This window comes from Urocampus carinirostris, chromosome 3 (genome assembly GCF_059441175.1).
Source record: "Urocampus carinirostris isolate Australia breed hairy pipefish chromosome 3, RoL_Ucar_1.0, whole genome shotgun sequence".
Classification (NCBI taxonomy): domain Eukaryota; kingdom Metazoa; phylum Chordata; class Actinopteri; order Syngnathiformes; family Syngnathidae; genus Urocampus; species Urocampus carinirostris.
The window spans coordinates 34,127,697-34,152,646 of NC_142351.1; the positions used below are offsets into that span (position 1 = coordinate 34,127,697).

General features: G+C 37.9%; 1 protein-coding gene across 3 annotated transcripts in view; it reads left to right on the top strand.

Annotated features, from left to right (window-relative positions):
- Nucleotides 1–24,950, top strand: part of prex1 (phosphatidylinositol-3,4,5-trisphosphate-dependent Rac exchange factor 1) — a 110,180-nt gene that overhangs the window by 38,864 nt on the left and 46,366 nt on the right. For all 3 annotated transcript variants that reach the window (XM_088331579.1, XM_088331580.1, XM_088331582.1), the window contains exons 7-15: nucleotides 1,032–1,165; nucleotides 1,381–1,496; nucleotides 4,513–4,662; nucleotides 9,414–9,561; nucleotides 20,908–21,008; nucleotides 22,545–22,648; nucleotides 22,866–22,915; nucleotides 23,639–23,714; nucleotides 24,458–24,530. In XM_088331579.1, the coding sequence (XP_088187705.1) occupies nucleotides 1,032–1,165; nucleotides 1,381–1,496; nucleotides 4,513–4,662; nucleotides 9,414–9,561; nucleotides 20,908–21,008; nucleotides 22,545–22,648; nucleotides 22,866–22,915; nucleotides 23,639–23,714; nucleotides 24,458–24,530 (952 nt within the window). The remainder of the gene's footprint in view (nucleotides 1–1,031; nucleotides 1,166–1,380; nucleotides 1,497–4,512; nucleotides 4,663–9,413; nucleotides 9,562–20,907; nucleotides 21,009–22,544; nucleotides 22,649–22,865; nucleotides 22,916–23,638; nucleotides 23,715–24,457; nucleotides 24,531–24,950) is intronic.

Sequence of the window (24,950 nt, forward strand, 5' to 3'; positions counted from 1 at the left end):
TGATTTCAACTAAAGTCTCCACCCTCAATACACACAAAAAAACCAACTAATCATGAAACAAGGCAATGAGCCACAGTATATAGAAAATATGATGAGGCAAAGGGCCTCATTCTTATTGGCCAAGAGCCGCATGCGGCTCTAGAGCCACGTGTTCGCCACCCCTGGTATATTCCAATTATTTTCTGAGATAATGCATTTTGAAGACAGTCTGTCTCGTCTTTGACTTCCTGAGCTGTAATGTCATGTGAAGAACACCAGGACCCTAGCAAGCCAGTCACTATAGTTGAAAAGGATTTGAGTCTTTTAAGCAAAGTTTTTGTAATTTATGTGGAAAATCCCTAGGTGTTGTGTTGCAGGTGGGTGCAGCAATTGTACAACAAATGGCAAGCAGCCAAAATGGGATGAAACTGGCAAAGATAACAGGGAACAGCTAACGGGGGCTAACCCAACCGTATTATTGAACACTACACGTTCTGTGGCTAATTGAAAAAAACAGTATTTGGTAATCCCTTTAAGACTATTGAACTTGCTTGAACTAGTTGTTTTCACATTTAACATGAAAATATTAGGAAAACAAACGAGATAAAACAAAATAAATCAATCATTCAGATTGCCAACTCATTCCTTTTACCTGATAGCCCCGTGCTTAGGGTATACCCCAAGTGCAGAATAAAGGCTTAGTCTGCTCACCCCCACTGAAATGAGATTTATGTTTCCCCTAGGAAAATATAAAGCATGGCAAACACCATCTACTATTGTTTACTGTTTCCTTTCCATACCACCTGCAACCAAAATGCAACATTTGCATTAAGTGCAGGATGGCCTGGAATATGGTCACATTACGGATTTTTTGCAGGGGAGATAATAACTCCCCATGTAAAATTCCGGTTGCATGGAAAATATACTGCCACACGGCATGTGTTCAAACTATGAAATTTAAAAAAAGTCACGTTTGTTGGGGTTGTTATGTTGTCAATTAGAATTGTTGGACTTATGCTGATTTCCTCTATTTTCAATATTACTTCTTACAGGGGACTAACTTGACGGATATCTGCACAGAGTTGCTGCTTCATGGAAATCTTTTGAAAATCTCAGCAGGGAACATTCAAGAACGAGTGTTCTTCCTCTTTGATAATCTTTTAGTCTACTGTAAGAGGAAGTCCAGGTGAGAAACAGTGCTTGGAGAAAATAATCATGGTTTAAGTTTAGGAGGTTTATTGATCGTCAACTATGCAACTAAAAGACTACAAAATGGTTTCTGTTTAGGAGATTCATGCTTCAGGTTTGTGTAAATATGCTAGTGTTGTAAACACTGTTTCACTGCCACCAGTGGATGTTTTTCCATGCTGAGTGTAACCACAATGCTGTCTCATTTCCTAGGGTTTCTGGAAAAAAGTCCACCAAGAGGACCAAGTCTATCAACGGTCCTCTCTATGTGTTCAGGGGCAGAATCAACACTGAGGTGATGGAGGTGGAAAACGTGGAAGATGGAACTGGTTGGTGTTTACTCAGCAATATTACATGAAGAGACTCGGGTTGTGTGAATATGCTTGGTTCTTCGATCACGGAAATTATACAATTATATATTGCATCTAATGGCTTCATAAAATGGCTAGCATCGCACATGCACCTGACAACGTTAAAATTGAAATAAAGCATAGATTTCAACCAAGGCTTAACATTGGAAACGGATAAGTTTTATCAACCAGGGCTGCACCTTTTACGAAAATCTAATCGATGCTGCTGGCAGCACGGCAGCGCAGTGGTTAGCGCGTAGGGGGACAGTTCTGAGGTCATGAGATCGAACCTCCTGTGTGGAGTTTGCATGTTTTCCTCGTGCTTGTGTGGGTTTCCTCCGGGCACACCGGTTTCCTCCCACATTCCAAAAACATGCATGTCAGGTTAATTGGCTGGTCCAAATTGTCCCTAAGTGTGGATGAGCGAGCAAATTGTCCCTGTGTGCCCTGCGACTGGCTGGCAACCAGTTCAAGGTGTCCCCTTCCCACTGTCCAGCACCCCCCGACCCTACTGAGGATAAGCAGTGCAGATAATGGATGGATGGATAATCGATGCTGCAATGTGACGTAGTGTGTTCATGTAATTGCGAGACACTGCGTTTTTTTCAACAACCCTAACAAAGCTCCCTAGAGGAGGGCGCTGTTTACTCAAATTTAACACAATTAACAATCCGGTAAAATTCACCTAAAATCCCAATTCAAGACATACCCAGTAAATTGAATTCTGTTGGTGAACTTTTGGATAATCTGGACGGTTTTGTCCTCAGCTGAATAAAATCACTGCAAGTGCTACTGACATTGAAGTGGTCTCAGTTGAAACTCACAGAAACAGAAGGTATTTATTCTCACCTCAATTTTTTTTTGCTATCACATGCCTGCTGGTGGATGTAGCATAAGCATATTAGATGGAAAAATATGGGACAATATCATGAAGCCTTACTTAGTCTCAGGTCAAAGTTGATCACATTCTGCAAAACCAAACATTTCTATTTTACACATTTTTCTAAGGGTGTGTCTAGGCATTTCCAAAAGTGGCCATTTGTAGACTCCAAAGGGACCAGTGACTGGTGACATCATCAGGCCCCTTTTTTGCTTCTCAACACCCTGTCACTAGTGTTAACCATTGAATGCATACATGAGATAAAATAATGACCCCATGGGTAGTTATTCTTTCAAATCTTAATAAATAAAAATATGTAAGATTGTCATATCCCAGGTATTCCTTATAAAACATGTTCATGACATGATGCCATTAGTATTTTTATTTTTCAATCTCACTAATTGAAAGGGGTTATGTTCTGGTAGGTCATTCATCCAGTGGTCAAGTACTCCCCAAAAAAAAGTAGCATAAGTAATGCTTTTTTTCTTCTAAAATAAAAAAATCTCATTGAAATTGAAATACTGGTCTGAAAAATCGAAATTAATTTTTCCCCCCCCAAAATCATGCTCTATTATCCACTGCAAGATAATTGTAAGGATTCGTTTTTTTCTTTTTCTTTTTTTAAACCTTTTTTTATTGTCAGCCATATCACAATTTTCACATTTAGATTTTTGATTCTTATTTTATTGTACTTGATTTTTAATTAAATAAGAAATACAAACTTACTTGTTTTCTTCTAAAAATAAGAAAAACTATAACTGAAAGTAAGAAAAATGGTCTAATCAGGGAAGAAAACGAACTTCTTGTTTCATGTTCCTTTTTATAAACCAAAAAAATTCCACTGCAGATTCTGGATATTCAAGAATAACAAATATTTTTTATCTATTGTTGTAAGGTCCAGAAATCTAAGTTTTAGCCTAAGATTAAAATCAAGCTCATGGGTTTAGTTCACTCATCATTTTTATGTTTTGGTCATACATGATCTGTTATGGAAAAACACCTCTTTACTATGCAGTTATACTCAGACACTAAGTAGTGCACAATTTCGGTTGCTGTTTTTTTTAGTTCTTAATCATTCAAAATATATCCATATATTTTCAAACAAGAAATCATTCTTCAAATGTGTCTTGTGTCATCTTGACTTGTAGTCTATATTTTTCAGGGCTAGTTAATATAAATCTGATACACACTGAAGGTTTGTGGCATTTGGGTGGAGTGTTGTTGTGTTGACTTTGAGAAGGTGTAGCACACACGTTGCAGAGTACCACTTTGACCAGTAATCTGTTAAAGGTGTGTCCATAACTCTGAAGTGTAAAACTTACCTCACATCAGTGTGAAACTTAAATCCTGGTAAATGCAAAAGGCCAAGGCCTAGTCTGTGGGCTAGATATGGTTCACGTATCAGTGCATTTTAGCAGGCGCTGTTGTCAATGTGCATGCAGTAGTACAAAAGACATCCTCTTCCTCTGTATCACGTGTTTCCTCTTTTTTTGTATGTTCTCATATATGCTGCCCTAATATTTTGCAATCTCAAACCCACAAAGATAAAAACTCAACTCACTGAAGTCCTAGCTTTTGCTTAAATTTTATTTGCAAAGATCTTAACATACTGTATATGGGCTTAACGTGTAACATAAATCCAAGACTATGCAATCTAGTTCCCAGTCACATCCAAGTGTTGTTTTTCAAATAAACATTCCCTCAATGGCTTGGAAAATTTGCAACTCCACATTGGACTAAGAAAATATCACAAGCAGGACGTGCCCATTGACCATGAAGCTAACTTTACCATTTACCAGAGACCATTCATTATTCAGCTGCTGCTTACTTGCGGCATGGCCCGGGGAGGATAACGTCCTAACAGGGTTAAGTCCGATGAAAGTTAGCATGTATGTACATTGTTCGTATTTAGCTCATCACCTGCTAAATGTTTATACATTACTTCAATGCCATACTCTGTGTTTCTCGTTTTTTTATGAAATATGAAAATACAATTTGTAATATTTTCCTTGCATCTATTTGTTTTCAGAATACTCCCATTTTTAATATTTTGACTATAATGAAATATATGTATATAATATTTATATTATATGTATAATTTATCTTTTTATGCAGCGGATTATCACAGCAACAACTACACAGTGACCAACGGCTGGAAAATCCACAACACAGCAAAAAACAAGTGGTTTGTCTGCATGGCCAAAACAGCAGAGGATAAGCAGAAGTGGCTGGATTCCATCTTGAGGGAACGAGAGCAAAGAGAGAGTGAGTAACACTTATAACTTTTAAGTCACTGAGGGTAAGGAAAAAAGTAAACTATGACACTAGATTTCCTCTTAAAAAAAATTCATTGTGGGGATTAGGGTTCATTCTTGGACCAGATTTGGGAAGGCCCTTGGCTCTTCCAGTATAACTGTGCCACTTGTGCACAAAATAGGCTAAGACAAGATGAAACAGACAATTTGTGAGCCACACCCTTGCTCAGATTTATATACCATAATCTACTGAAAAGGAAAACACATAAGTGTATGTATTTTTCCGCTACTGGTTGCGGCGCTTTGCATCACACAACCAATGTAGTTTGTACGGCAGTTTTTTGTTTTTAACATTAGTCTATTTGCCTAGATCAGGGGTCAGCAACCCTTTCGGTGTGGAGTGCCACTTTCAAATTTCCTTGTAAATCAGTGTGCCACACCAAGATTAATGACTTGCATAACATTTTTTCAATATCCAATAAAGCTGTCATTTTACACCTGTCCAAATATACAACATGGATATACATTTTAATTGTACAACTCAGTGTTTTCCAACCCTTTTTGAACCAAGGTACACTTTTATTTATAAACCAGTTCAAAGGCACTCCGTCCGTCGAAAATGTTCCAAAATGAAGTTATGTCAAATATTTCACTGTACTACCTCATGAGCAGATAATTATTATATAAATAAGAAGGTAATACTTAAAATAAAAAAGAATGGTGTGCTTTATCTTTTTATTTTTACATTAATATCTAAAACCGCTTTGTTAAACAAATCAAGTTATTAAATGTACTGTGCTACCTCAAGAGCAGATAATTAGTACATAAAAAGTATATAAAAAATCTACTGCCACCTACTGATATGGATGACTATTACAGTTCCTCGTCTGAAGATAACAAAAATACTGAATAATGGCCTGATTTTTTGGTAAGATAAAATTGGGCAAATTCCAGCGCCACACTAGACAAGGTCTCATGGCACACTAGTGTGCCCTGGCACACTGGTTGAAAAACACTGGCATAACTGGCCAATTTATATTTACTTATTTACCACTATTCTTGTTCATCAATCAACTAAAAAATGAATGTGAATAACAAGTAGAAAGGCCTGTAGCCATCCATGACTTCAACTTTTTGCCACAAGAATATACCAGAATCAACCATTTTTCATCAACAATGAATTCCATTTAAAAACAAGTGCTATGGACAGCTATCATACCATTGATCAATGAAATCTTATTGCAGAAAATATCAAAACTTGAAATAACGGCAGCAATGCAGAAGGCACGCGCGCGCACACTTGAGCACACACAAGCACACATATGCGCGAGCGTACCTGGACACAGCGCGTTTTAATGTCTCCGCCTTAAATTCATGTTCATGTTTCATCTCATAATAACATTTAACACTTGATGTACGAGGTACAACACTCTCGGGGTATAATGCACAAAACAGCACGGTAATTTTTTGCACAAAGCCCCAGTCATCTGTCCACACTGGCTGGAAAGAACGCGATGTTTTCGCTCGAGGAGCCGTCATGATTCGTTCATTTATCGCGCGTGTGTTTCGTTGACTGCGTTAAAACACGGAGCGCAACTGAAAATGTCTAAAATTTCTGGTAAAAATGGGCATTTTTAAAGTATAATCATTATTATTTGGCCGTGCGCTCGCCTGCCACTGGTTAACCCCTGCAGTGGCACGCGTGTCATAGGTTGACGACCCCTGGCCTAGATCATCTTGCAATTTGATTTAACTTTCCTGCATGTTAATTTTCATCTAAGGTAATTATTTAATTATGAGATGTGTCTACTCTAAAATGACAGCATTTTAACAAATGATTTTGAAGACATTATTGAACTTTGAATTTTGTCAAAAGCATAACTTTGTTCCAGATTTTATGTTTAACCGATAAAAATGCTTTATTTTGTTTCAAAGAACATGCTAAAGCATTTTTAATTTTGTTAGAAACGACACTTTTATTACAGTAAATAATGCATTTTTACTAATATATATATATATATATATGTATATATATATATATATATATATATCTCATCTCATTAGCTGCACCGCTTACCCTCAGTAGGGCCTTGGGAATATATATATATATATATATATATATATATATATATATATATATTATAGCGCAAAGCTGACAAATAGTAAGAAACCTCCGTAGTTTACTATGCCATTTTATAGCAAATTATTAAATGTGCATTTTCTCTGACAATTAGTAAAAATAGGGGGGAAATACAAGCTTTTCCTGGTAATCTAACTATGCTATTTGTGAATGAGTTAATAATGGAACAAAAAGCTATTTGGAGCCAAGCTGTGTAACCCTCTTTTGTCACCCAAATTGTCTTCAGTCTATACTTTCCATCCCATGTCTTCTTTTAAAAGTGTCTTCACCTGACTATCATGGGCCATCTGTCCTTATAATGTTTGCGTTTTACACACTCTAATTAGTTTTAATCCAATTTTCTATGCAACATAAAAGGCCACCTGATAGTATTGATGACTTAACAACTTTCCAAATTGGATTGTTAGAACACAGTTTGGTAGGAAGTGCAGGAAGTGTTTCATGTTTAACAAAACTATGAATTTGTCTTTGTAATCCGGGCATCTGTTAAATAATAGCCCGGAGTGGATTTTAACAACGTCAGATCTGATAGTATGATGAATAAGCACACAGGAGAGCGCGGCAGCTTGTGGTGTTGAATTACAAGCTGCCGGAAACTGACCTGGGGCCAACAGATGCCCGATCGGTCACAGCACCTCATTTCCACTCATGCTTCCTTTTCCACAATGTACACTTATTGATATAAGGATATGTTTCTATCAGGTTCTTTATTTCCGTCTTGTTTCATTCCAAGGAATCCTCTATACAACTTAAAATTTCACGTGATGCATGTTTTGTTCTGTGTTTTTCTCTGTGCTCTGTGTCATGAACCAGGAACGGAGACGGGAACCCAATTGCGTTAGTTTTATTTTAAAAGAGACGTAAGCAGGCACCCACGATCCAGTGATCGTTGATTGTGGGGAGCAGGTTGTTCGTGACGCCGAAGTGGCACTTCTCTGGCGAGCGATAGCGGTGTCGAAGAGGGAAAAGCAGGTCGGGTCACCGGGGCGCAGGAGCAGAGACGTGATCAAACGGAAACAGGTCGAAGCCGGGAAACGTACGGGAGTCAAAAAACAGGGAGTCAGGTTCGGAAGGCTTGCCTTAGCTGTAGCTAAAGGTTCGCAACGATCGGATGCCGGTAACAGGGAGTCGGGGGATTTGTGTGTGCACAGGATCCTTGTTCAATAATTAATAGAATAGAATAGAATAGAATAGAATATACCTTTATTGTCATTGTTACAACATGGGTTGAATATATTGTGACAACGAAATTAGACATGGCACTCCAGGCCCACATTTTACAGTGAGGATAAAGAAAACAACTAGATGTTTGATCTTACTGTACACACGGTCCAGTGTTTTTTCCCCTAGTTGCTCATTCCACGTATTGAATGAATTTGGGAAGGACAGTCCTTAAGCATGCCTGATTAAAGTCGCCGGCGACGATAAAAGCTCCGTCGGGGTGTGCAAGCTGCTGTTTATTGATGGCAGCGGGCAGGAAATTTAGCGCTATGCTAACGTTAGCATCCGGTGGAACGTTAACAGAAACCACAATGACCACAGTTCGCTCTCTTGTTAGATAGAAGGGTCTACACCAGACCTGGGCTCTCCGGTCCTGGAGGGCCGTATGTTCTGCATGATTTTTGAGGTTTCTCTGATCCAATACAGGTGATTCCAATCACCAGTATCGTTAACGAGCACTTGCCAGCTTGCTAACGAGGTTATAATTTGTATCACCTGAGTTAAAGAAGAGCAAACTTCAAAATCTGGCAGGACGTATGGCCCTCCAGGACCGGAGTGCCCAGGTCTGGTCTACACGATACTGCAAGAAACTCTATATCGAGTGAGCAGTGTGTGTCGATGATTCGGCTGTTATTGTAGCGCATAGTCCCCCACCCCTGTTTTTACCGGGGTCTCCGTCTCGTTCGTGCCGGTGAAGTGTGCGTCTTGCTAGTTGGACTGCGGCGTCGGGGAAGCCAAGACTCCGTGATGACAAAAGTACTCCAATTTTAGAGGAAGCTGTAGGTGGCGATCCGCAGCTCAAATTCACTCATTTTGTGGACGATGGATCTGGCCCTGGTCAGGAACATGTCAGATGTTCACCAAGTCCCACAGGTTTAGGAAAAGTATATTTACAAGATCAGCAATGCAACTGACAATAGGTCCTTCCACTGCATAGTTTGCTGTATACAAGCCAAATAATTGTTAAAATGTTCACAAGATCCTATACCTTGAAATTGTTTGTTTATTTGAGATTACAATCTGTGCTTTTTTTTCATTTCAAGATTAGTTTGGCATGTTATCAATTCAAACATCTGACAGATACAAGCTTGCTTCTCTTTTCTTTTTTTTTTAATTTCATGAACCATACGTTTTTGTTTGACCCTAATACTGACTGGAATAGGGTTGTGAAAAAAGCAGCTGTAGGCTCTTGGCCCAACAAAGTGCAATTCACACCTTTGTATTTACATATCTGTATCTTAGATTGATTGTAGTTGTGCCATTGGCAAAAACATAAAAAATGTTCCCTTCCCAAGCTGTAAAATGTGAAATTTCCAAATTGCTGATTTCTCATTTTATGAAATATTAATACGTCTTAGTCTTGTGGTAACTCTGATTTCTGTACTTTCTCTATTGTTCAGGTCTCAAACTTGGAATGGAGCGCGACGCCTACGTGATGATTGCCGAAAAAGGAGAAAAGCTCTATCACATGATGATGACCAAGAGCCGGCACCTCATTAAGGACCGACGCAGGAAGCTCAGCATTGTACCAAAGTGCTTCATGGGAAAGTGAGTGCGAGAATGTCTCAGTGCTTGTATTCAGTGTTCCTGGAAAGTCTTGGCAAACATTCTACCCTCTTTCCTACATTCCCTGTATCCTCTATCTCTGCCTAGGCTTCCGATCTTGGAGCTTTTCATCTAAAGCCAAATCTTTAGTTTAAGGCGTCCCGAAAAGGGAGGCCAATCTCCCTCATGAATAATAACTGTCACGAACCAGACTTTTACAATCTGGTTTTTGTCCGTGTTTCTGCACCGTGTATTAACAAAATAGGCTTATCAAGACGTCCTTTGGAGAGCCACAAATAAAACTGCTCATTTGTGGTACATAAAGTAAATAAATTAATATGGGTTGTGTTTGAACTATTGTGTGCCGTTGACATGTCATTTCTTCAATAAAATATCTGCACAAAGCCAATCAAAACCCACTGTAATCTAGTAAATGTCTGTATAACTTGTCATTATCGAAATATGTTAATGGTATTTTTTTTTGTTACGGTTAACAGTGATGTTTTTTCCCTTTTAAATAGAAGTATTAATAACTGTAGTTTTTTTTTGGGGGGGGTTTGCAAATACATTTTTTTCTCTTAAAAATGTATATTGCTCTTCTGTGTTTTTGGGGGGGAAGAATTACAATTTGAGAACAAAACCATCCTCTATACCTCTCTGTGCTTTGAAATGCTAATAGTCTAACTAATTGTATTTATCACATTTAGAGGAGCAACATATTTTTAATCAATTCACAAATATGTTACTTATTCATTCTAAGTGCAACCTCATCGGTTTACAGCACCTGTAATATTAATTTGATGCGCATGATATGTGAAAACATTATGACCAAAGATTAATTTTTTGTTGGTGTGCCTAATAATCTGGTGCGTTATAGTGCAGAAAATACTAATATGCATTGGCTGGTTTGTGAAGTGTAATGTCAGACCTTATCCAGCAGAGCTGGGCCAAATCGAGTTGTTACATAGAGCTTTCTAAATAGCAAAACCTTGGTCTTTGCAGACCTCAGATATGACATAAAGGAGTAGAATCTAATAAATGCATCAAATAAAACCCACTTACGGAGACGGAACTTCCGGTGGCGCAATGAGGTAGACGGCAGCAAGGAAAGTAGCTCTGACAAAAATCACTAAAGAGTAATGTAATACTTACTTGGAGAAAGACAGAAAAGGTATAAATTGTGACTCATATTAAAGACAAATTATTCAACAAAACATGGTCAAGAAGGGGAAACTTGTCGAGGAAAAGGGCGCTAAGGAGAAAAAGATCGAGGGAGCAGAAGGAATGGCATCGGTCGACGAGGGACGTGACTCGGCCATCCTCCACGAAATCCGTAAATTACGGCAAGAACACACTGAAGCAGCAAGGGACAGCAAGATTACGATGACAAGACTGGAAAAGAGCATCGAAGAACTTCTGGAGCGCACTGTGTTGCTGGAGCGGAGGGTGGAAAGCATGGAGGAGCTACATGCTAACACGGAAGAGCGAACGTCAAAACTAGAGCAATTAACAGTCTCCTTGCTCCAACAAACCACCAAACTAGCAACAAAGTGTGAGGACTTGGAGTCGAGATCACGACGGAACAACATTAGGATACATGGGATTCCCGAGGGTGCCGAGAGAAAAGACACAATCGGCTTCATAACAAACTTTATTAAATCAAACATTCCGACAACCGAACATAAGGATGTGCGCATTGAGAGGGCACACCGCTCACTGGGGAACAAGTTTCAAGGTAAAGCACTGCCACGGGCAATTATCGTACGTTTCACCGACTACATAGTGAAAGAATCCGTAATGAAAGAAGCATGGAAGCAGAAGACAACGTACGAAGGCAAGACCGTTTACTTCAACCAAGATTACACCACAGAAATCCAAAAAAAGAGGAAACAAGTAAGGGACGTTATCAAAAAGTTAAAGGAAAAGAACGTAAAGGCACAATCACCATATCCCGCCCAGCTGAAGATGTTTTTGGACTCAGGAATAAGAACATTCTCTACACTGATGGAGGCAGCAACATTGCTAAAAGAAATGGGGATCGAAGTGGAAGAGGACAAAACGGAGACACTGCAAAAGATGTTGTCAAAGAACATTTGGACCACAGTGACCGGAATCGAGAGGAAGACAAGGGAACACCCCCATCATAGAAGGTGACTTACAAGCTCCTATGGAGCAAAACGAAGCCATATTCGGATTTGGGGAGAAAGAGTAAGGACCATATATGCCCTTTCTATTATAAATTCAATAAGTTAGAAGTAAGTAAAATACCAAGTAAAATTGTTATCTTTAAATTAAAACAATGTATGTACATATATTGGCATAGAGCTACTTTAAAATATTTAGTTAGTTATAACTATGGACGACAGTACAAAAGTTGTTCACGCACTGAGTGCATATTTCCAGGAGGGTAGCCACAACTCTCCAATTGGACTCTTGGAAGACATGGGTTTTTGTTTTTTGGGTGTGTTTTTTTTCTTTTTGGTGGGAAATTATGTGTGCTTGTCAATATGTTTGTTAGTAATTTGGTTTGTTTTGTCAATGGAGGTGTTAGTAATTAATGTAGTGTTTCTGTATGCTTCAAAAATCAGTGAGACTCAATACAAAACATGAGCAATCTAAATATTGTTTCATATAATGTACATGGGCTAAACCACCCCATCAAGAGAAAAAAGATATTGAATCAACTCAAGACATTGCAGAGCTCAATAGCATTATTACAAGAGACACATTTGACCGAGATTGAACATAAGAAGCTAAAAAGAGAATGGGTGAACCAGGTGTTCTACGCATCCTATGGTAAAAGGAGGGGAGTAGCAATTTTACTTGGAAAAGGGGTGGCGTTTAAAGTCGAAAAAGAAGTGAAGGACAATCTGGGGCGATATATAATGATTATAGGGTCAATGGCCGGTTGGGAAATATCAATAATGAATGTTTATGCACCAGTTGAGGAAAAGGGGACTTTTTTTCAAGTATTAGCTAAAGTAATAACCAACTGTGCGAAGGGAATGTTACTTATAGGAGGTGACTTTAACACTGTACAGAATTGCAAAGTGGACAAGTATCCTTCAGTACATGGAACAAATACAAAGACGTCGAGGATGTTAAATAACATAACTAAAGAATTGGGATTGATAGATCCATGGAGAGAGAAGAATCCCCAAACTAAAGACTATACTTTCTATTCAAACCCGCATGGCAGCTACTCGAGAATTGATTACTTTTACATTTCAAGACAACATATGCATACAGTAGTAGAGTGTGGTATAGAGAATATTACTATAAGTGACCATTCTCCAATTACTTTGAAATTAAGTTTAGACAATGAACCCCATTTTAGGTATTGGAGGATGAATGTATCTCTCCTCTCAGATAAAAACGTAGTACAGGAAATAAAACGGTGTATAAAAGAATATTTCCAAATCAATGACAACAATGAGGTTTCTCCAACAATATTATGGGAAGGAGGGAAAGCTGTAATAAGGGGGAAATTAATAGAAATATCGTCCCGGCTGAAACGAATACGCTTAAAGAATCAGAAGGAATTGGAGGATAAGATTAAGGAACTAGAAGAAGAACATAAAAAAACACCAAATGAATCCAGATTACAGGTATTAAAAACAACCAGAAGCAAATTAGATGAACTTTTGACAAATAAAGCAGAAGGGGCTCTGCGCTTTGTGAACCAGAGATACTATGAAATGGGCAATAGAGCCAGTCGACTGCTAGCCTTCCAACTTAAAAAGGCCCAAACAGATAGAATTATATCACAAATAAAACATCCTATCTCTAAACAATGTTTAGTAAAACCCAAAGGTATAGCAGAAGCATTTGCAGATTATTATAAAGAATTATACAAGGACTCAGAAAATGACTTAGATAACTACACGGCACAAAACTTTTTAGGAAAACTACATTTACCAACACTAACAGGGGGGGATACATTAGAAATTATTCGCCCCATTACAAAACAGGAAATACAAGATACAATAAATAACTTAAAAATAAATAAATCACCAGGAACGGATGGATTCCCGGGGGTGTTCTACAAAAGCTTTAAGGAAGAATTAACACCAGTACTGCAGAAAGTATTTAACTATGCTCTAACAAAAGGAGATCCCCCCAAATCATGGTCGGAAGCCATCATAACAGTCCTGCACAAAGAAGGAAAAGACCCAATATTGTGTGAAAGCTATAGACCAGTTAGTTTACTTTGTAATGATCTAAAAATTCTTACAAGCATACTGGCAAAAAGAATGCAGAAATTTATTGCGAAATTAATTAGAAATGATCAAACAGGGTTTATTCCGGGAAGGCAGGGTGCAAACAATATTAGGAGGATACTAAACATAATTACGAGCACAAAATCTAAGACCCAACCCTCGATGTTACTGAGCTTGGATGCACAAAAAGCTTTCGATAGGGTGAAATGGAGCTTCTTACATCAATCACTTATAGCTTTTGGCTTCCCTCAAATATTTGTTGAATGGGTGAAAATTATCTATAAAAATCCGAAATCTCGTCTTAGAGTAAATGGTCACTGTTCAGATTTCTTTGAAATCAAAAGAGGAGTCCGGCAAGGGGATTGCTTAAGCCCACTCTTGTTTGCAATAAGCATAGAACCACTCGCAGAATCAATTAGACAAAATGAGCAAATAAGGGGGATATTGGATGAAGGAGGAACAGAACATAAAATATCATTGTTTGCAGACGACCTGTTGGTAATGCTGAAGGAACCTTCGTTATCAATACCACCACTGTTGGAGAGCCTTAAAATATATGGAGAAGTAGCTGGGTATTCAAATAACGAGAGCAAATCAATAGCAATGATGATATCAGGAAAATGTCCAACAGATGTGATTGAAAGGTTTGATTTTAAATGGACAAATAAAGGGTTTAAATATTTGGGGGTGACCATTACACCACATTCCACACAGCTGTTTGATGCAAATTATGGAATGTTGATAAAAGAAATAAGGAAAGATTTGGAAAAATGGGAAATTTTGCCCTTAAGTCTTATCGGCAGGATAGAAACAATCAGAATGAACATATTACCAAGACTATTATTTCTGTTTCAATCCCTTCCAATTCTGATCCCGGCATCCACATTTAAAATGTTAAATAAGTTAATAGCAAAATTCCTTTGGCAAAACAAGAAACCTAGAATAAAATACAAAACCCTGTTAGCTCCTAAAGAAAAGGGGGGCCTAGACCTACCCAATATTAAATATTACTATTGGGCAGCTCAAATTAAAGCACTCATCTTGTGGATTACAACAGACAAAGATGCGATATGGGTGGACATGGAGCAACCATCTTGTCCAAATATGCTGGTGGAATCGTTACCATACATATCAGTCACGAGGTGGAAGAAATTAAAAATCCAGAATGAATGGATTAAGGGAACTATTAAAACTTGGTCAACTATACAAAAAAAATTAAAAATATCAAGATCTGTGAATAGGGCTACCAAAATAGCGAAAAATCCAGACTTTAAACCTGGGGGTATGGAGGTAGGGTTTCAAAAATGGGCCCAAAAAGGACTGATGTTGATTACCCAAGTATTGGAAGCACAGGCAATGAAATCATTCGAACAACTCCAACAAGAGTTTGACCTACCCAGAAATGATTTTTACAAATATTTGCAACTAAGGCATTACCTCCAGAAACACGAGGAATGGGGGAAAATATGTAAGGAGCCAACTAAGGTAGAGGAATTATTAATATCGTATACAAAAGGACAATCAATAAAGGGGGTTATATCAAAACTATATAAAGCCCTGAGAATGGATCTCAGTAATGAGGACATGGCAGTTAAGGAAAAATGGGAACAAGAAACTAATGTAGCGATAAAAGACAACGAATGGGAAAAAACATTGAAAGAGGGACACAAAATAACCAACAGCCCGACATGGAGGGAGTTTGAATGGAAAGTAAAAATGCGATTCTTCTATACACCCTCTATCACTTCAAAATATAAAAATACCTCAAATCTATGCTGGCGTAACTGTGGGGGGGTCGGTGACTTTACGCATATTTTCTGGAATTGCCCTGTAATATTAAATTTTTGGAGAAGTATCCAGAGAGAAATAAAATTAATCACGGGCTGGGAGTTGCGGTTGGACCCAAAGGCTTACGTAATAGGAATTTTGCCAGAAGAATTACTATCTGGTCAACAGAAATATATACTAAGGGTAATGCTTCTGGTAGCAAAGAAAATGATCACAGTGTCCTGGCTGAAACCACAACCTCCTGACATAAAACAATGGAGAGACAAATTAAAGCAAATGTACATTATGGAAAAAATCACTGCAAGACTTCAACTGAAACTTGACCAATTTGAGAAAAGATGGAAGCCTATCACACAAATTTTACTTGATGTCTAAACACCTCCCCCTATTTATTATGTCCGTTGTTTTTTTTTTTTTTTTTTTTGGTGTATATTTTGATTTATTATTTTATATATATGTATGTATATATATATATATATATATATATATATATATATATATATATATATATTTCTTTTTGTATGGATGTATTGTATGAACATTTATTCTTCCTTTCTATTAATAGTATTTTTTTTCTTCTTTGTTGTTTCTTCTGTTATTTATGAGTGTGTCAAGTGTATATATTTTGTGTTGATGTATGATGGAGGAATCAAACCTCTGTCAAAATTGGTGTGAGAAATAAAAAGTTAAAAAAAAAAAAACCCACTTACGGTTCTAAATGAGTGGTTCGCTTGTGACATGCCTCTACCCGCATTTTACCATTGCTGCCCTTTAACTGTATATGCCAGCGTTCCGTTTGTTCCCATCAGGGGCCACTATTTTAAAATCATGAGTCATTATAATTATCATGCTCTGCCAGCCACTTGCATGTCACAGCCCAGTTCCAGCAGTCGCTTTGAATTGGGTTCAAACGGTAACGTTAGTCAAGCTGTGCTTTATACAGTATGCTTCTTGCCAGTCCACGTTGTCCTCACTTATCACTCTGTCAAGTGGAGTTGAAGGGGGCAACTTGTTTTTTTGTTCTTTGCATTTATCTTAGTGAATGGGCAACAGTCAAGGTTTGCGCGTTTTTTTAATTATTTTGAGTGTCCACTTTGACAAGAGCCTGTTGTCCTGATAGCATAATGCCATCGTCTATCTGATTATTCTCAACATTATTACACATTAGCGGATCACATTTCATGTAAAAAAAAAATTTTCCTGCCAGGGCATTTAAAATATTACAGTAATTAAGTTGTTTTTGTAGTTATGTGAATTTGTATTTATTCTTTCTTGCTAAGACATTAACTTGAATAAATAAAATAAATCAAGTAAAGGCACTTTTAAGTTTAGCTAAATTTGATCAGCACGTATGTTTATTCTTTTTGACCAGCTCGGTAGCTTAGATGGTAGGGCGCCTGCTCTGAGACTGGGAGGTCGCCGGTTCAAGCCTAAGACTTACAACATTGGTACTCATTGCCTCCCTGCTTGGCGCTCGGCATCAAGGGTTGGAATTGGGGGTTTGGTCACCTAATGACTCCCAACACAGCAGTTGGGTCTAAAAACCCGGCGCCGATCGAAGGCGACGCGTCACGTCGAGAGGTTCGCATGTCAAATGATTTCCTGTATATATCATGTTTATGGTTTATACTGGCTGAAGAAATAAATACAATACAATTTTCAATAAAATCAGCTTTATCTATTGCAGTGGGATTGCAAAAACAGGCTTGTTGAAAAGATCAAACCCAGGCCAGCAATATTTTTATTGTATTTTACTAACTGCAACTGATTCTGTTTATGAAGACACAAAAACAAATCAAAACTCTTTTGGGCCAATTGTGAAAAAGTTACTGCCCCCCCTAAACCTAACAGCCAGTTGGGCCACCTTTTGGCAGCCATAACAGAAATCAAATGTTGGCAAAGAGTCTTTCACAACGCTGTGGATTAATTTCGACCCACTCTTTCTTGCGAAATTGTTTTGAATCTGCCATATTGGGGAGTTTTCTATCATGAACTGCCCGTTTAAGGTCGCACCACAGCATCTCAATTAGATTTAAATCTGGACTTTGACTCGGCCACTCCAGAACCTTATTTATTATTTTTTTCAGCCATTCAGAGGTGGACCCACTGTTGTGTTTCGGATCGTTGTCCTGCTGCATGATCTAAAAGTGCTTGAGTTTGAGACCTCGGACTTATGGCCGGACATCCTCCTTCAATATCTTTTTGTAAACACCTGAATTCATTATTGTTATCTGGAACAAGTTGTCCTGGTTCTGAGGCAGCGAAGCAGCCCCAGACCATTACACAGCCACCACTCTGCTTTACTGTTGGCATCTTGTTCTTTTTGTCACATTGTGACATTTTTCCACGAGATGTAACTGGCTGCAAACCTTCCAAAAAGTTAAATTTTTGAATTAACAGTCCACAGAATGTTTCTCCGAAAGTCTTGACAGTCAAGATACTTTTTGGCAAATGTGAGACGACTCTTTGTGTTCTTTTGTGACAGGAGTGGTTTTCGCCAGGGAACTGTCCGATGGATGCAATTTTTGGCCAGTGTCTTTGTTATAGTGGTGTCATGAACATTATACCTGAGGCCAGCAAAGCTTACAGTTCCTTGGATGTTTTTCGAAATTCTTTTGTAACCTCCTGGATGAGTTGTTGTCCCACTCTTGGAGTAATCTTTGTTGGTCAACCACTACTAGGAAGGTTTGCCACTGTTTTCAGTTTTGACAACTCTTTGATAATGGCTCTGACCGAGGTTAGCTGGAGTGTAGACAGCCTTAGAAATGGCTTTGTGACCTTTTCCCGACTGATAGATTTCAATCACTGTTTTCCTCAATTTTTTCTAGAATTTCTGTGGATTGCGGCATGTCAATTGTGTTCTTGAGATTTTGTAGCCTACTTCACTTTGTCTGAAAGATTCAATTTAGGTTTTTTTTTTTTTATTCAACACAGGTGGTGGAAATCAATTTTGGGTGTGGCCTGTGGACTGAGTTTAGCTTTCCTAAAACTGTGATTAGTCAGTTACTTTGTGATTTAACAAGGGGGCAATTACTTTTTAAAATAGGGTCAGATAGGCCTCGATAAATGGAATCAACATTTCAAAACTGTATTTTGTATTTCTTTCGGTTATCCCTGTTTGTTGTTAAAACTAGTTTGATAATCTGAAACCTCTGTGAGTGATAAAAAAATGCAAAAAAAAACACAGAATTCAGGAATGGGGCATATACATTTTCACAGCACTGAGGGTAGTTTGCTGCAAAAATAAACAGCTGCATGTGTGGGTCCCACCACGACTTTTACCATGTTGTCCCATGAAAATAATTCTTAGGTAGTAGGATGTTTGCTTTGTGTCTTTGGCATGCACTCACACAACAATAATCACAGTCATCATGCTAATTTCTTTAACTGCACTGTGACCAAAATTAGTCTTGCGTCACATCAGCACACACTTGAGTTTTCTGTCCGCTTTAATTGCCTGTCATTGGCTTTGACATGTATGTTTGCTTGCCAAAGCATGAGGAGTTGCCACAACTAAACCCTCCAAAAATGCACGTACTGTGCTGACATTGGATGCATCCGCTTGTTCACTGGTCAGAATAGCTCATTTGGATCAAGTGCGCTGCAGGCTGTTGACAAAGGTTGCTATGCCAGATGGCTCAAGGTGTCAGCACCCTTCTATTGTATTTTTGGGTGATCTTGCATATGTGTAATTGTGTTCATGCTTTAAGGTGTCCGTCACACATGTATAATACACAAAAAACTACTCAGATGACCCAAAAGATATTCTGAATGTGAATGCATTGAATTTGTGAATGATACAGAAAGTGTTGTTGAGTGCACCCTCCATGTTAACCACAGCACATTAGAAAGCTTACACACATGCACATTTATATGCAAATGTTTAATGGGACTACAATACACTGCCAAAGACATGTATTTATTTAGTGTTGATTACTTAGTTGGTCCACTGTGGACTTTTGTGTCTAGACATGTATTTTAATTTTTCAGCATTTTGGGTCGTTGGGGCACCACTTCCTTTCGTGTGTCTTGGGCAAGTACAGCCTGGTGGCGCCAATCACTCTCCAATGTTTTTTAGGTTGGGGTTTGCTCTCCACATGAAACAGATTTTTGGACCTCTCTACTGACTATCTCATGCATAGTTACGAGTGATCAAGAAAATATTCTAAATTAACCTTTAGTTATGTAAATCACTGAGCACACAATGTTTGATAAAACAACCCACCCAAGATTCATATAGATTGCCAATTTTGAGTCTCAAACATTAACATTGCAAACATGTTTTTGTTGTTGTATTTATGTGGAAATGTTTTCCACTTACAGTATATATAGATCCATGAGATTTTACTTCCATTTAGCCATTGAGAACTTAGACTAGATTTATAGGTGACAAATATTGGGCCAATGCTTCCTCTATGAGTTTTCTCCTTGTTTGTTTGCACTTCCCAGTCATTACATGAAAGAGAAACGCTGATTCAAGTAGTCTGTGTTCCCATTAGTATATGAGCCATTTAGAGATCAATAACACGGTCAATAATGCACTGCACTTCTTGTCATATGGAGACAAAGTTTCGTGTAAAACGATGCTAACTATTCCGAACGTCTAAGTCTGTTAAAGCGCCTCTGGCTCAACAGATGATCTTAGTAAGTACCGTTTTTTTTGGCGATGGATGCAAACTGCAGCAAAAATATTACAAATATGTTGAGTTTTTACCGCCAAAGCTAGTGGTGCTGCTGCTGTTACTGCAGACGCAACATTAATAAAGAAACATTTTTTTTCATGAATTGAAACCACCTCCAGCTGCTACCCTATCTTCATTTTGTCCCAGGAGATAACCCCCCCCACTCTAAATTCAGAACTCTGTTTGATGGGATGTCTTGACAGCTGACGTGTTGAAATGTTTTAGCTTTTGCTTATTTAATCCTGCTTTTAATATTTTACTGTCTTTTTTTTAATTATGTGTACATTGATTTACTCTCAGTAACCAGGTGATTGAGGTAATTTGTGTTGACCTTTTTGAGCCCTTTTTATAGTGAATACATTTTTTGACAAAAATGACTAACCAACATCCCTATAATCATATTTGTACAGTTTCCTTCATCGACATGGCAGGGTGCCATGTTTTGTACCGAACCTGTTATTCAACACGGAAACTGTTTGCACTCTCCTGATAAATGGAAAGTGGTGCATGTCGTAGCCCCACACACTTTGCATTGATGAATGCTTTTCCTTGGCCGCATGTTTTTGTAATGAAACTCTGATCCAGCTATAATCAATACAAAGGAGTGTACAGATATGTGAGTTACTAAGTTCAATTGACTCATTCCTCTTTGTCCGCAGTGAGTTTGTATCGTGGCTGATCGAGAGTGGCGAGATCAGTAAACCTGATGAAGGAGTCAACTTAGGACAAGCCTTGTTGGAAAACGGTATCATTCATCATGGTGAGACTGCAACGCAAATTTACCTACACTCTGTTATTTTGTTGTGTTGTGTTGTCCCTTTCATTTTTTCATTTTGTTGCCTTAAATAGCTGCAATGAAATTACTTCTTTTTTTCTTTTCATTTAATCAGGCTGGATAGCAATATTAATCAAATGCTGAAAAGAACAGAACTGCAATTCAAAAAACTTTTTTTTCTGAAAACCACCAAGCAAATACCATTTTCATAGTCATTGTTGTTATTGTTTTTATATTTTTATGTTCCTGCCACACAACAATGGAGACATTTTTTGGGCTGCTAGATTACGTCATTTTACATCTAAATAACCTGGATTGTATCTGGATTCCAGGGAGTAAGTATTGTATGAAAATCTGCCCTTGCACTGTTGATTTTTCCTTGTCCTCAAGTAGGTTTTAGATCAGGGGATGGTGTAATAATAGGCTGTGGTTTGCAATAATCTGTGCAGCCTTTTGAGACTCCTTGTGATTAAGGGCTATACAAATAAACATGACTTGACTATTTTCACATGAGCATGCAAGAGTCTTATTATCAGAATGCATATGCATAAAGAAGAAGTGGCTACTTAATAGAGGTGTTTAATGTACAATGCACTTTAAGTACCTTTTTAGCATTTTTTCCTATTTTTGGTTATACTGATAATTCCCAAGATCCTGTTCAAGACTAAAAAAAAGCATCCCACCAAAGACTTGACTTCTTTGAAATTTCCATTCCATACTGTCGTTTCTCAGCCTAACATTTGACGCTCCACATACCTAAATTATGCAGCAGGCAATGAAAGACAAACAAATAGTTATAAACCATGTATAAATGCATTGGTCCGCACAGCTCCTAAAGGGTCCCTTGTCTATCGCAAGCTCCCAGGGATATATATGTTTAAGGTTCCCATGGAAAATCCTCCTTAAGTCTCCCATCACTGTGGTCTACCCCCATGGGAGATACCGTGATGACATGCAGGGCGTCTGTGGGTTTACACTGAGGTTTGGGGGCAGATTCTGGCTCAGCACACTTGCTGACAATAAATGAGGTTGACCTGGTAAAGTAATGTGGGTCATGCCCAATTTTAGCAGTTAAAGGGAGGGAATTTTCACTTTTTTCTTTTTTATTCACAACAAAGAACTTATTCATTTGCTTGACTTGAGTTCTCACATCCTACACATAACTGTTGTCCCTCCACATTCCGATTTAAAAGGGAAACATGTTTGAGTGACAAACAACAACTGCTGGTTTGTTGTGATGACTTCAGCTGTTTAGCCAAACATTAATTTCCCCGTTTCTGTAAATCATTCACCAAAGACAAGAATTTTATTTTGAATGAAATGAATAGCTTGAAGGACGTTTATGGAAATTATTCATGTTAATTATTTTCAACCACCTTTTTTCTTTTGATGGCTTTCATCAATTAGTACTTGACAATCCCGGATTTAATGTAAATTTTAAAACATTTTCACGTTCCCATTGAACTCGGAAAAAAAAAACCTTTTTACAAAGGATTTTCTCCTTGTGCGTTGTCATTTCAGTGTCTGACAAGCATCAGTTTAAAAACGAGCAAGTTTTATACCGTTTCCGCTACGACGACGGCACCTACAAGGCTCGCAGCGAGATGGAGGATATCATGTCAAAGGTATCTCCTTTCGTATGTCCTTTTTGATATGTACTTAAAACAAACACAAGTTCATTATTTCTGTGTATTCCCTCCGGCACCAATTTCTAAAAGACTGGCCTTAGGGCAACTTTGCCAAAAGTTTTCCTCCTTAAAGCTGTTTGTGTGCTTGATTATCAAAGGTGTGTAATGTTCTCTGACTCAATTGCATCGTTGGTTGTCATTTTTTTCCCCCCAGGGCGTCAGACTGTACTGTCGTCTTCACAGCCTTTACACACCCGTCATCAAGTAAGTACCTGCCTTTTTCTCTGCTTACTTACATTTTCTTTCTTCTGGAAGCTTATCTTATTTTGCAGACATAAGACTGCGGCAGAGTAAAATAAAAGGCAAATCAAACTTGGACTGCTTGGTTAAGCACTCATTCATCTGTCTGATTACAGTAATTAGGGTTGCATTTGCACAAACAGAAGGACATTAATATCTATGCTAAATCCACTCAAATCAATGAATGCTGTACAAGTTAGTGCAGTTTGCTCAAACATTTAAAATACAATACAGGATTAAACTGAAATTAGGGTTGGTTCACTTTATTACTTTGGGGAGGTCTTAAATGATGTTCTTGTGGCATAATTCATCAGCAGGGAGTCAAACTGTAAATTGCATCACATCCTTAACCTTCTCAAGGTTTCTACATTTTCCTCAGGCTGAGGTTTTTGAGTTTTTCCTTGCCCTCATGTAGGTTTAAGATCACATTGTGTAATAATATTTTGTAGTTTGCAATAATCTGTGGTCTGAGCAGCCCTTTGAGACTCCTTGTGATTAAGGGCTATACAAATAAACATGACTTGACTTACATTATTTTAATGTATTTGTCTATAGAAGTATCAAGTGAAGATAGAGAATCCTTTTGAAAACATTATGAACATGACAAATGTGACTGAAACTTTTTGTTTTGCTTGGGGGTTTTTTTTTTGGTGTTCATGGTTTTGTTATTATCTTGTTTTTCATTAGGGACAGAGACCATCATTTGAAAACATTTAAATCCGTAGTGCCAGCTTGCAAACTTGTGGATTGGCTCCTCTCACAGGTACTGTCACTATCTTTTATTCGGAAAAAAAAATAAAAATGTCGTGACATGAAGGATTGTTAAATACCTTTCTCCGGGGCTCACACCTAGAAGTTAACCTTCATGCATGTTGCTACACGCATTAAATTCTTGAATATGACACTGAAATTGACAAATTTAGTTTTTGGGTGAAGAGGTGAAAATGCAAGTCGGTCTCTTGCCCTCTTATTGCAATGGCTGTTTTCTTCAGGATGTTTTTGTCCACAAATGTCAGTGTAACACAAAGCCATACTTGTTTGACATCTTCCTATAGAGGGAGGGTGTTTTCAAAGGGTTTCTAATGCATGATACAGTAACGCCATCCAAAATGGGTCAATATTTGTCAATATATCATTCATTTATTGTTTTTCTATGTTTTTTTATTTTATTTTGCCCATTTTTAATTTGTTTTACTTGTACTGAAAGGAGAAGCCCTCTCATTTCGTTATCTCTATATAATGACAATAAAGGCCTTTCATTTATTCAAAAATGTTGTAATTTCCTATCCCATTAAGTCTAATTTTCAAGAAATGCATACATTGTAAAAAAACATAAATTTTATTTTCTGTTCACCCACTAATGTGATATTAAGTACAGTCTATTAAAACCCATCATGCAAAAAAAAGGTGAAGGCCCAACATTTTTGTAATGCAGCGTGCGTCACACCTTGTAAAGATGTGAGCAGGTGATGCTCGTGAATGACAGTGTGCGTCACTGTTTCCCAGGGAGATTGTTCAACACGAGAGGATGCGGTTACGCTCGGTGTGGGTCTCTGCAACAATGGATTCTTGCATCACGGTCAGTTTTACCTATGCTCACACATCAACACTAATATTACATCAAAATTTAGTAGATTCTCTTACTAAGTGTAAAAGTCACATATGTAGTCATTAGTTTATAAATCTTACTTTAAATCAATTGATAGTTTTAACAAATAATCAGATTTTTCCATTTATATATATGTTCATAATTGCTTTGATTTATGCTTAATGTTGGAAATAATCAAAATAAATATTCCAAAATGTCATATTCTTTCAAGTTAATCAATGTAATTCATAGCAGTTGGCTGTAAAGTTTGCATTTTACTGATGCTTTTGAGTGCCCTGCGACTGGCTGGCAACCAGTTCAGGGTGTCCCCTGCCCACTGCCCGAAGATGAGGAGGATGGGCTCCAGCATCCCCGTGACCTTACTGAGGATAAGCGGTGCAGATAATGGAT